General features: G+C 36.6%; 1 protein-coding gene across 7 annotated transcripts in view; it reads left to right on the top strand.

The window, feature by feature from the left end:
- Positions 1-13,151, top strand: part of PLXNB2 (plexin B2) — a 303,826-nt gene that overhangs the window by 280,879 nt on the left and 9,796 nt on the right. For all 7 annotated transcript variants that reach the window (XM_088141661.1, XM_088141659.1, XM_088141663.1 and 4 more), the window contains 5 exons: positions 1,905-2,061; positions 4,623-4,723; positions 5,473-5,557; positions 9,109-9,263; positions 12,495-12,655. In XM_088141661.1, the coding sequence (XP_087997787.1) occupies positions 1,905-2,061; positions 4,623-4,723; positions 5,473-5,557; positions 9,109-9,263; positions 12,495-12,655 (659 nt within the window). The remainder of the gene's footprint in view (positions 1-1,904; positions 2,062-4,622; positions 4,724-5,472; positions 5,558-9,108; positions 9,264-12,494; positions 12,656-13,151) is intronic.

Below are 13,151 nucleotides of genomic sequence, written 5' to 3'. Positions count from 1 at the left end.
TGCCTGCTGGCACCCTGTGAAGTTTGCTGGGTATGATCACGTGGGTATGATTACGTCAAACAGGCTGGGTATGAATACATCAAACAGACTATTCGTTGGAGGCAAAACTGAAGAACCAAACTAGATGTTGCATTTACTACGTCTGTGCGGAGATATTAATGTGTGTGTGTGTGTATGTGTTGGTTTATTTTTTGTTTAAAAAGCAAATTGCATCAATCAGCAAGCTGCAGATTAGGTTACCAAAGACATTAGGTGATGTTGCTATTTGCTTTGGAGAGAAACTCCCAAAATTTCCTCTGCTTCATTCAGAATCAGCTTCTGAGGAAGGATTTTTTCAGGATTTCAGGAGGGGAAGAAAATGTTAAGATCCTTTCCCAATCCTATAGTAGCAACTCTGGGCTGAACCAAATGACCATCTCTATAACTGGTGGAGTTTGCTTTCAATTGCTGATCATCAGTAGGATTGCCAGATTGTTATTTCCAAAGTTTATATGGGGAACCCATCAAGAACTTTTGGTCTTCTTAAACAATCCAGTTGATGCTGAGTTCTCTCTTAGTGTTTAATTTCTTCTTGATTTAATGTCCACGAGTAAATTGAAGCAAACTACATCAGTGGATGAATGCTGATTTTGTTGTAAGATAATAGATTATTAGAATTATATGCTTTTTTTCAGTCCATTCTGAAAATGTAAACTTAATTGCAGGAAAGTAATTAGCGACAAAGTTAATTACTAACATTAATCCACTATACTCAGTTAAATCAAGCATCTGTAAATGCTACTTTACCTGCCAGTGTGATAAGCAGCACATTATAGGTTCAAACTCATTATTTGGGATCTCTTCCTAGGCAAGTACCTTCTAGTCAATTGTAAATATATATCATGTTTAATTGCCAAACCAAAACTATGGGTGTAATTTGTAATAAACCTTATACAGTGAAATTACAGTAACCCTCATTTGGTGGACTTGGGCTGCAACACATCCACAGAATGGTGAATCAGACAGCCTAAATATCTTTGTAATAAAAAATATTTTTTTTAAAAAAACTGTCCAGATACTCCTGAAATAATGAACAAGTGTTCTTGATGAGGCAATTAAATTGAGGTTAACTATACATTAAAGTTACATAATGTAAGGCAATTGGCATCATTTGCATACAGAAATGATATAATTTTCTGCAAATGGCATAATTTATGATTTAATGGATAACTACTCCTCTTCCCCAATTGGTCCATGAAAGCAAGGTTTTACTGTATATATGTATGTAGAAAAATGTTTACCAAAATACGTCTTGAATGTCATGTGTATTATATGGCCTTTTACTGAAATGTACTTGCTTGCCAGCTATGATAAGCCTTCTTAGACTACACTTGCCCCTTGTAATTTAAGAGTTCGAGTCTATTTCAGTCAAAACTGATATTTGGGGATTACAGTAGGCATTAAATGTCTGTGAAGCTGTACCTATCTGGAAATTGCTTTCTCTGCTGTTTTGACAGGGGGAGGGAGTCTCTAATAAATTGAGGCCCTTCCTGTAAGGTTAATGGACTAATCTAAGCATGTACAAACAGTAGCTAGTCCACTAGTTTGATGATATGTCTCAGTTTTAAAAGGTTTTTTACAAAAAAAAAAAAAGCCCTCAAAATCCAATTGTGATGATACAGAAATATTCTGAAGGATATTTATAATATATCCTTCTATATATTTTCAGTAGATTCAAAGTAATGAATTGATGGATTCTCATAGAAATCTCAGTACGACCCCATTTCCATCAAAAATATAGAAAAAGGTATGAAATGGCAACATGAACTGTACCACTTATCTAAATGACTATAAATAGACAACTTTATAGCAGCATTGACTTTTCTTGACTGATTTTAATAACCCTGAAATTTCTAACCCTCCAGACTGTAAATGTGATTGTTCAAGATGAAGGCACAGAATCCGTACCTGTAAAAGTGCTCAACTGCGATACGATTTCTCAAGTAAAAGAAAAGATCATAGACCAAGTATATCGAAATCTTCCTTACTCACAGTGGCCAAAGCCTGACAGTGTTGTTCTTGGTAGGTGTCTGTTTTAAATGTGTTTAATAGTTACCATATTGCTGTCAAAATCCAAATGTTTGCAAAAAAAAAGATTGACTTAGTAACTCCGTCTGAATCCATGCAAAGATCCAAATGTGGAAAGAAAAGTGTTTTACCCAATAAACTCTACCCTAACTTTTCTCCAATTTCAATACATTCAGATGTTGTCATTTACTTGAACAGCACACACACTCTGTCTGATAAGGAGCCTAAAGTACACCTTGTGATTTCCTACCTGAACAGGTAGTTTGGAGAGAAACAAGGGCAACAACTTTCTACCCCTCACTTTGCCTCTCTCTGTGTTATGGTCAGTACCTGAATATGGCTTGTAGGTTTTTGGTATTAATATTTCCTTAGTTATAACAATTTACTGAACTATTTTCCATATAGAAATATTACATTTGATGTAAAATCTATTCATCATGTTTCAAGCAATGTAATAATTTATAATTCAGCTGAGCTGTAAGTAGAAGAAATACCTGTTAAGTAGTAAGAATAATAATAATGTTTTTTTAAAAAAAAATAATTTAAAACCTGTAAGATTGAAAAACAAAACAGAACATGTATTAATCCACTCCAGCCAACAGGATTAGGCCACCTGGAGATCTATAACATCCTTCCCCATTTAAATTTCATAGACATACAATGGATCTATTTCTGTTCCTTTCCTTTCATTTGTTAATTCCTGTTCCTTACATTTATTGTCCTTAACATTTCAAATCATAATCTTCCTTATGCCATGGACATTATCTGATATGACAGTAGGTTCTGCAGCTTTGGTCAATCAAAGGTTTTACATAATGCTCCTTAGTAATGCAGAGAAGGTATAAACTAGGTTAATAATCTTAGTCATACTTGTGTTACATGCAGAATTCCCTGGTAATGGTAAAGACATATTTTTTGGCCAGTATCCCACAACCACAATGAAAGCATGCTTGCACTATGCAAGCTGGGATCTTTACTTTGAGATATACTGATTCTTGTTTTCCAAGAAAAAAGACTTAAATGCAATATATTGATACAATCAAAATCATTTAAAGGAACTAAATTTTTATGAATGTTTTATGCTTCTAAAAATCTAAATTCTTAAATGGATTTTCCTCCTCCAATGGTGATTTTGATTTTTTTTTTTAAACAAAAATGAAGCATCTGGCATATTGCTACTTATAGACTACAATCATATCCCCATAATCTGAGAATAAACTGGGTTTTAAATAGATGTGCAATTTACACCAATAAAGGCTTACAACAATACACCCTTACAGACGAGTGTAGGCCTTCCTCGAGTCTAGCATCAGGGAGCAGCAAATCTCTTTCGACCTATCATCAAATCAAGAGATTCTTCTGGAGGACCTCCCTAAGACTAACCGTCTGTATCCATCATGAGATCTTTAGCAAGCACCATCCAAGGTGTTGCATGATTCAGCCATAGAGAATATTATGTGGAAAGTGGTGTTTTTGGTAGTCATAACCTTGGCTAGGCAGGTATCAGAAATAGAGCTGTTAGAAAGAAGATCTGCATTTATGCAGCCAGATACCATCACTTGGCACCAAGACTCAGCTTTCATGATTAATGTGAATTTGGTCTTCCAACAGGGCCAAGAAAACTTCACTTCTTTCTGTTCCTATCCCAAGGCCCACTGGATGGGTGGGTGGGTGTCAGGATCCACGTGAGCAGAACAGAGGAAATCAGACAGCCACATAATCTTCTTCCAACATTTTCACCAGGCCATAAAGCTTTACCAATAATGACCTCTAGGTGTATCAGCCAGCATCAAACTAGCCTGAAAAATTCCTGTGGAGCTATGGCCCACTCCCTAGCAGTATAGCCACCTGGGAGACATCTGTATGGCTATCACATGGTCCTCTCTAAGATTATTTCATACAGCTCAGCTGAATACTCCTTTATCAACAGAATGCTACAGAGAACAGTTTCTTCTAATGTTTATGTAAAATACCATCCCTAGAGGGAGTTCCAATACATCCTACTTCAGAATACCCTAGCACAACTCTTATGAAATCAGTGCGTTGTGATAATTCTTCTACAGCAGAGACAGGGCACACAGCCCATCCCATGTATTGTCAGCAAAAGACATATGAGAAACTTCATCATTTTCAGCAACCAGTTGTACATAGTTTCATATCTATCCATAAATCCATCCATTCTTTATTGTTATTTTTTTCAAGTATGCTTCCTTTGAACTGAACTTTTGGTTTGTCGCTCTTATTGGGAACAGACCCATCCCATCTCCAGGAAAGCAGCAGTAGCAGAATCTTCTAGCCTTGCTTCCTGAGTATGTGGGAGGGAAGGAGATACCCCACTGTAGAACGCCTTGTCTCTATTATAGGAAAATAACTTTTATACTAAGTGTAATTTACCATTTTTTAAAACAGGATTGTTTGGGGTGGGTGGGTCCAGAGAAGAGAGAGCAGAATTCTGCAACGCTTCAGTAATTTGCTAGATGGAAGCCTCTTTTATATGCAGGTTATTTTTAGGCGCACACCTGTAAAATGTTTTTCTTCTTGCAATTGCTCCTCAGAGTGGCGTCCAGGTTCTACTGCACAGATACTCTCAGATTTGGATTTAACATCACAAAGAGATGGCAGGTGGAAGCGCATCAATACCCTGATGCACTATAACGTAAGAAAGCATTTTGGAAGTGTTGCATCTCTGGGTGGCTTTTTAGTAATGCATGGCTTTTCATTAAAAGCGATTGGGCTCAAAACTGTTCACTTTCCTTCCTATCAAATCTAATATCTTTTTTTTTTTTTTTTTTACAAAGCCTAGCCTTGGAATCTGAAATTATATTGCTATGCTACAAGCGGGCAATTACTGAACACAGCCTCTTTGGAAACCCTGGCAGATTCTGTATTAGGGATAAAAGTTATCTTTGTTTAAAGCCAGTACAGAAACTTGTTATCAATTATGCCTCTGGCAAGAAGTGCTTCTAGTAAGGCTTAAACTTAAAGAACGCAGTACGTCTTTTCTAGTCATAGTGAATGTCAATTTTCTACTCTCAAAAAGAATTTGAGGACCTGAATATCAGATTGGCTCATAGAAAATACCTTTCACTAATGGGCAAGAACTCTAGGTAGAAATGCCAATGATACTTCCTTCCCAAATGACTTCAAAAGTGGGCATAGCTTCATGCACAAATGAGTATGTAGTTGGAAAGGCCACTAAAATGGAGGACTAAGCTTTTTTTGTCTGTTTCAGTGGCATACGTACATCAAAAAGAATAGTTGAATGCACTGTAAAGAAAGAGTGGCCAAGAAAGGTGAATTTATTCTTATACTGCATACAATGCTTACATAGGATTAGAAACTGCATGGGAATAAAATATGTATTTTTGCTGTTCTCACCGATTTGTTGCATGTATGTTCTTGAAGGTAAGAGATGGTGCTACACTCATCTTGTCAAAAATGGGGATTTCTCAACAGCCAGAGGACCACCAACAAGACATGCCAGAGGAAAGTAAGTATAGCATGTTAGTCTTTTAGCCAGGTTCTATTTTGTGATAGAAAACAAGCTGGATACTGTAATTTTACATATATAATCACAGTATCTAGTATCTATTTGTAGATATATGCTACAAAACAATCTAGTGAGTTGCCAAGATAGAGCCTTCTACATCTTTTCAATCACATAGAAAATAGCTTACAGAGAAATTGTGGAACGCTATCGTTTCATATGTATCTAAGTCAGTTTATCCGGAAAGCTGTAAACATTAGAAAACCAGGCGAAACTGCAGCCTTCGCTGACAATGACTTGGGGTGTTCTTTGTTGCATAATAAGATACAGTGTTTTCCACTGAAAAGGAGATTGACTGAAAAACTCTTGCCAGTTTTACAAAAATAGTGGCTTGAAAAGGATTGCTTTGGATTGACTCCTTTAGGTTTGGATTAACTCCTTTTTTAAAATCATTTGGGTAAAACTAGATACTGTTCAAAATTGGTTTGTATTAAATAATAGATAAAAGAAAACAGGTTTACAGCGCACTAAAAAAAATGAAACAATGTTCAAATTATTTAGTAGCTGATGTTTTACCAGAGGATAATGCAGTAGCTAATTATAGAACTTTTTTGGGGGGGGGATAAGTGCAATAACATTTCACATTTCTAAATAAAATGACTGCAGTTGCACAAATGGGGCACTCCATTCATTTCAGTGGGATTTTTTAAGTAGAAAAATTGGTTTGAAAAACTTCCTTTTTTTCTGTAGTTCAGTAGTGATTTTTTGCTAGCGTCTCACAGATGTTGCATTTATAGAAAATCATTTATTGTAGGTTTTCTTTGTTCTTCTAATAATAACATAAATATTTTATTTTAACTCACATTCTTTCTCTTTATCCCAGTAGGTTAATATATCTCTGTAAGGCATCTCTGCTTATATTGACAATGTTCAGTGCTATTTCATAAGTTTGTAGTTGAGATAAGATCTGAATCAGATACTTTCCAGCTTACAGTCTTGGTCTTTCTACAATACTGTTTCACCTATACATTCCAGCATCATATGTGACACATAATTGAATAGTAACAAGTTATTTGGAAATAGGATGCAGTCATGGTGACCTCCATCTGTTAGTAATCTGATTATCTGTAGAGTTTTTTCCAATCTTAAAATGTTAAAACTGGAGTGGGGAACATGAGTTCTTTGTCTCCTTATTGACAAGTAAATCTAGAGAAGGATCAGTGCAGTTCTGCAAATCTCTCCGCTCTGAATTAAGATACTAATTCTTATCTGCAAAATTCCAGATCATTACTAGGTTACACAGTTAGAGCTTTCTGTATCTCTTAGCTGCCATCTAGTGGTTGTTGGGATGTTTGCAGCTGGTAGCTGGTAGACCTCCTTGATTTTTCTTCTGGATCAACAGCCATCATGATTAGGAAAAATGTTCCCTATGGTATTTTCAGGCTTCATTTTTAAAGACTTGAAACATCCAAATACCATCTATCTATATACTACTAAAACTCTCATGTCTGTAACCTTTAATTGGGTGAAACAGTGCATCATAGGGCAACAATTTTTGAACCAAGGAACCTCAAATGGGCTAACTTACAGAATGTGTCCAAAATCCAGGACCCATTACTCCAATGGGATTGAAATTTGGGAAATCTGTTGTTGCTTCAGCACTGCTGTGCCACTGTGGCCAGCCAGGTCACATGATCACCATGGGCACATCCCTGACTTCTTTGCTGATTCCCTGTGTCCCCTGCACCCAATCAGATGGCAGCAAGGCCTGACTGGGGAGATGCAATTAGCTGCTTTGGAAATAAGGCAGAAATTTGAAAACTCTTAGCAATGGTTGGCATTGAGGAAAGGAGGAGGGAGTGACTTGGATGCCTGCTGGCAAGGTAGGGCTGGCTGGGGGGGTGCCAGTGATCGAGGGGTGAGCCCTCTTCCTTCCTCGAGAGAGGAGGCCCTTAGGGACATGCCAGAATGGGAAGCGGGGGTGCAGTTTTCCTCACAGTCCATGGCTCCCTTTGTTCCAACTCCCCCTAGCAAAGTGGCAGGCAATCAGCAGGTCAGCTGAGGAGGAGGAGGAGGAGACTTCACTGCGGTTCTCCTGAGGTGAGGAGAGGGCAAACGGTGCAAGCCTATATATGTGGAAAGGGAGGGAGGCAGGCAGGCAGGTAGGAAGGAAGGAAGGTAGGTTGGTTGATGCTCCCTGCCAGCTTCCCACAACAAAGTCAGTGGGGAAGCCAGCAGCAAGTTGTAAGTTGTTCACACTCCCACTGCTTTTTTGCCCTTGGTCATTTTGTTTCTCTGTTTAGGTAAGGAAATATCTCTGAAACGATGACCCAGCAGTTCACACGTTGTCCAGATATACCATTAAACATTTTAAAGTTCCACAGAATTAGACTTTGCATTTTTTCAGATTATTGGTTTTTTGAAATCAATAGTTTGCAAAATGGGAGGTATTTATTACTTTTTGGCCTTGAAACTATCAGTCTTACCCAAAGGAAGAACAATGCACTGTAGTGGCCCTTTTTCTAATTGCTAAAAAATCATGATGCTGCTGGAAACTGAATAAAAACAATACAATTCAGAATAGTTAGAGATGTCATTTTGATCATATTATTTATGCTTTGACCTTTTTGACATACATGCACTATGAGTGAACTATGACTGTAATTAATTGTTTGCCATTACTGTACATTTATTCAGCTTCATAGATCAAAAGTTTTATATTTAATGTGCAGACTTGTAATTGCTTGAACCTTTATATCATTCATGGTGCCCATTTTGCTGTGAACTGTACAATATAATTAAACAGATGGAGTGTATGTTCTTCAAGAGATCTGGTATGGAAAGTAGCTTTGTTTTAAGGTCACCTGTTCCCATACCATTCTTTTAAAAACCCTTGTAAGAATGATTTACAATCTTTGTTTAGGAAAAAAACCAAACTAAATTGAGATGAATGTATAAATAGGCCAATAAACTGAATTACACATTCATTCATGGTTTTCAAAATCACAGAATCCTATTACAAAACTGTATCTGATTTCAAAATCAGACTTGTTGAAATATATCTTTCATAAACGAACAGATTATGGTATCTTCAGACATGTAGTCTATGAGACATTTCTAAAAAGTCATAGGCATTCAGGACTGTTAGAAACCAACTATTCTGGAGTTGATTCAGCCAGGGACTTCATCATTTCCATAATTGCCTAAGAATGTTCCAAACCCAAACCTTTATTATAAATATAGGAAAATAAATAGGAAATCTGTGTTCATTTGGGTATTTGTAAGTGGTTTGAGATCCTGCAGAGATGTGATAAGCTTTGGGTTGCCAGGGGTCTACTAAATAGTTGTGAGGATCTGTGAACCACAAATAGGTGAAGCCACATCACAAAATGGGCATAGCTGGCTATGGGGGCAGAATTTGGGGAATTTATGTGTGAGGGCTTACTTTATTGCTTTTGTGCTTTTCCCACCTCAGACTGATATTGTCAACCATGGCTCAGTCAGTGGATTTCATTTCATTTGTTGATTGCTTTGAAATGTTATGGTTTATTCAGGACATGCTTTACTGGAAGAAGAAAATAAGATCTGGCATCTAGTTCGACCAGTAGATGAAGTTGATGAAGGTAAATCAAAAAGAGGGAGTATGAAAGAGAAGGAAAGGACCAAAGCTATCACCGAAATCTACCTGACAAGGCTACTCTCTGTGAAGGTAAAATTGACTGCCAAGAGTCAGGTTTTACTATATTAAATAGATGCAGGTAGTCCTCGCTTAATGCCTGTTTGTTTAACAATGGTTCTAAGTTACGACAGCCTCGGGAAAAGTGCTTTACAACCTGTACTCACACTTACAACCATTGCAAACCTTCACACCACCACCCCACAGTCACATGATTGCAATTTTCAACCTTTTACGATGGTCATTAAGTGAGTCACCATGGTCATTAAGTGAATCACATTGTCGTTAAGCAAATTCTGGCAAAAAATGTCCATTGGAGAAGCTGGATTAACAACTTAATGACCACCCTGCTTAACAACTAATTTTCCTGTCCCTATTGTGGTCATTGAGGACTACCTGTAATGAGTTAAGATGTAGAATTTTCCTTTAGGGCTAAGATTTAGATTCAGAGCCATTGGCTGGATTCAGGTACAGTCATACGTAGAGTAGATTCATTGAAATTAACAGGTCTCAATTAAGTCTCATTGTTGTTAATGCGACTCAAGTCTTTTCATCTTTGTTTATGAGCCTATGGTTTGACAACTTTAGAAACAATACACCATGTGACCATTAGAAAACAAAGAATCCCAAGAGATAAGAGATGAACATTTCAGCATTTTCATTTTCTCAAAAGGGCATAATGTTGATCAGTGTGTGTAACAATATTTGAACTAATCTGACCCAATAGAGTACCAACTGATTTAATGTGACCTGAGTTTTATTTCTGTTGTTGTTGTTGTTGTTAGTGTATTTTCATTTAGCATTTTGAAAAAAGGGGGAAAAGTAGATAAAAGAAGAGACAGTAAAAAATACAGAAAGATTAAAAAATGATATGAATAAAGAGGGAATTTACAAGCATCATCAAATTAGGTTAGAATTTTCAATATTTAATTAACTAGTTTTAAGTAATTGAATATATTATATTGAAAACTACAGATTGCTGTTAAAATCCAAGCAATATATAAATATCAATATATATCAACAGCAGTAGTCAGCACTAGACAGCACAGTGTAAGTCATAAAATAAGATTAAAAGTTTAATTGTGTCCAAGCCACTGAAAATCTGTTCTGATTTTATAGATCCTTTGGAGATCCTTTGGAGGTAGAATATTAAGACCTTATGTTAAGAAAAGTTCAAATTTTGGATATGATATAAGGCAATACATACTGACTTTCCAAAGAATTAAAACCTTTACATTTTCCTCTTCCCTTTCCCTACCTCTGCTATGACCATGTCAGATGTTTTGCTGGGGTCTCCTTAAATGCAAACCATAACAATATTCTTCCTCTAGTAGTTTGAAAGGCTAATTTTATATAGTCTTGGACCAGGTTCTCCAACGTGGCATTTTGGGGTTTGAATGTACCTGCAGACATCTCTCTTGTATCTTACCATGTTTCCTACTTCTTCTGACATTGTTCTTTAAAAGGGGAGGGGGGCTTCAAAATAAAGATCAGCCTCCAATATTATTATTATTTCCAAGAATGAACCTTAGCTGTAGGCCTCTTAAGCTTAAGAAATAAAAATTAAATGGGGGACTACAGTTTGGAAGAATGCCCATCTAGGCCCAAAAGCAGGGAAGCAGGAGAAAAAAAGGAGAAAGGAGGAAAAAAAATCTTGAAGGAGAACAACTAGATGATGTGGTAAGGAGAATCCTGATAAATTGGTATCATAGGTTATTGTCACCCATGCCAGCCATTTTTTGAAATTATACTCACTCCCAGGAGCCACAACAAAGACTCAATTCTAAATGTTTACACTAGCCCCCAAAAGGTTCTGATATTGACTTAACACTGTTGCTTCAGTGCTGAAAACATCTGATTGAGGAAGAGAAATGTATTTATTTATTTACTAGATATATATACCTCTATATTCTTGGAGTCCCAATAATAAAAATAAAAAATTCCACAAAAATGTAGTATAGCAATGATTAAACAAATAGGAGCAACCAAAAACGGAAAACACTAACTCATTTGTTTCCCCAGACATTCTCCAAAAAAGTTCCATTTTAATCTATTTCTAAATGCTGTTCCTTATCTATTTCAAAGAAACCAAATCCAGTTTAAACTTCAACAAAAAAGCCCCATAATATTGCAAGTCAGATATAAGCTTATCCTTCCAATACAGTTATTTGGGCTGTGTTGATAAATTCTAAATACTTGAGTTACCTATAAGTAGGTATTGATAAATTTGGAAAATAGCATGGTAGAGTTCATGGTCCTATAAGCTAAATACCCTTGCAGGCTTTGCATGAATAGCACCAATTTCTGCAAAAAAGTCTGGGTGTACAGCATAGGTTTCTGGATTATGGGGTAGTCTGTATACCCAAGCAATTTCCCTCTGCAGAGGTTCATGCTGTATATGCAGATGACTGCACAAGGGGTACATGACATGACTGATCTGTGGCAACACCCAGCAGGTTTGTTCATCTACTGTAAGTGGAAAGTTACATGCCTAAATAGGGCTTAGAATAGTTTAAAGCCCAGAAACAATTCTTCATGAGGCCCTCTTGTGTAATTTCATTGTAGACTATATTGAAGTTCATCTGTGAGCTGTTTATTGATGCATACAGATAGCTTAACAGTATCTGCAGAAAATGTGACATGCCAGAACAGACAGGCCCAGCTCAAATTCATCAGGCCAGACTGATTTTCTGTGGAAATCTTTGGCTTATTAGCAAGGTGTCTGATTGGATTGCATAAGTCTTGTTGTGTTTATGTATCCCAATTAAATACTGAATTATTTTCCAAAAGCATCTTCCTCAAGCAATACCCCCATCCCAGTCCTCAGAATTCATGACTGTTGTTGGAATATATCCAGAAAGCATAATTGTAAGTGCATTGCTCTTCCACCAATTCCCTCCATTGGTTGCCCATTTATTTCAGAGTAGTCTTCTGTTCTCCCTGAGCCACAATGTTGAAATCCCCACCTCTTTCATCGGAGCAGAGAATTATTTTTCCTGAAGTCTCTGATCATTTCTTATGGCTGTTTATTTTATGTTCATAAGAGCATTTACTACCCATTTATAGTTGAAAAATGCAGCACTTAGAGCCATTGTGATTCCTTGGCCATTTGGGATAAAGTTTTGTACAGATGACTATAAATCAATTTCAAAAGCATTCTTGCAAATTTGAAAGGAACTACTGGAAAATGTTACGCTTAACACCATAACCTGAATTTTTAATGTTTGTACTGTGTGTGTGTCTGTGTGTGTTTTCCCCCTTTAGGGTACACTTCAGCAATTTGTAGATAACGTTTTCCATAGTGTACTTGATTCAAACCATGTTGTTCCGCCAGCTGTGAAATATTTCTTTGACTTTCTTGATGAGCAAGCAGAGAAGCATGATATCAAAGATGAGGATACCATCCACATCTGGAAAACAAACAGGTAGCTGGGGAGAAAAATAGTATATATATTAACTAGCAAGATGTTTCTTTTCTTTTTTTAATTTGTTTTTACTGTACCTAAAAATAGCTATTAAGTAAGCTTTATCTTAAGCATCACCTGGGAGCTTCCAGAGAAGGGTTCAACAGTTTTTCAGGTGGTACGCCATCTTCTGCACATTTTTAATTTAAAAAAAAAATGTAAAGGATCATAATTTCATGGGATCTTACATGAGAACATAGAGTTGGCTATCTTGTAATAAATATTTTAGAGGTTCAGTGGCATCACAGTGTTTGTCAGACTCTGGGACATTTGCCTAAAATGCAAATGATTCTTTTCCAAGTGCAATTCTCACACAGACTCTTTAGCAAGATTTATTGAGGGATGGGGTTACAATAATTCCAGAACTGAACTATTGCCTATCTAAAACCAATATGTCCCATTGTACTTTAAGGCAAAGACTTCTTTGTTTTCTTTCTAACTGTGAACTAGTGAGCCT

This window comes from Python bivittatus, unplaced genomic scaffold (assembly GCF_059951505.1).
Source record: "Python bivittatus isolate LINGU-HERP-01145 unplaced genomic scaffold, Pbiv_v1 ctg000330_np1212, whole genome shotgun sequence".
Classification (NCBI taxonomy): Eukaryota; Metazoa; Chordata; class Lepidosauria; order Squamata; family Pythonidae; genus Python; species Python bivittatus.
This window is presented reverse-complemented; position numbering and strand designations above follow the sequence as displayed.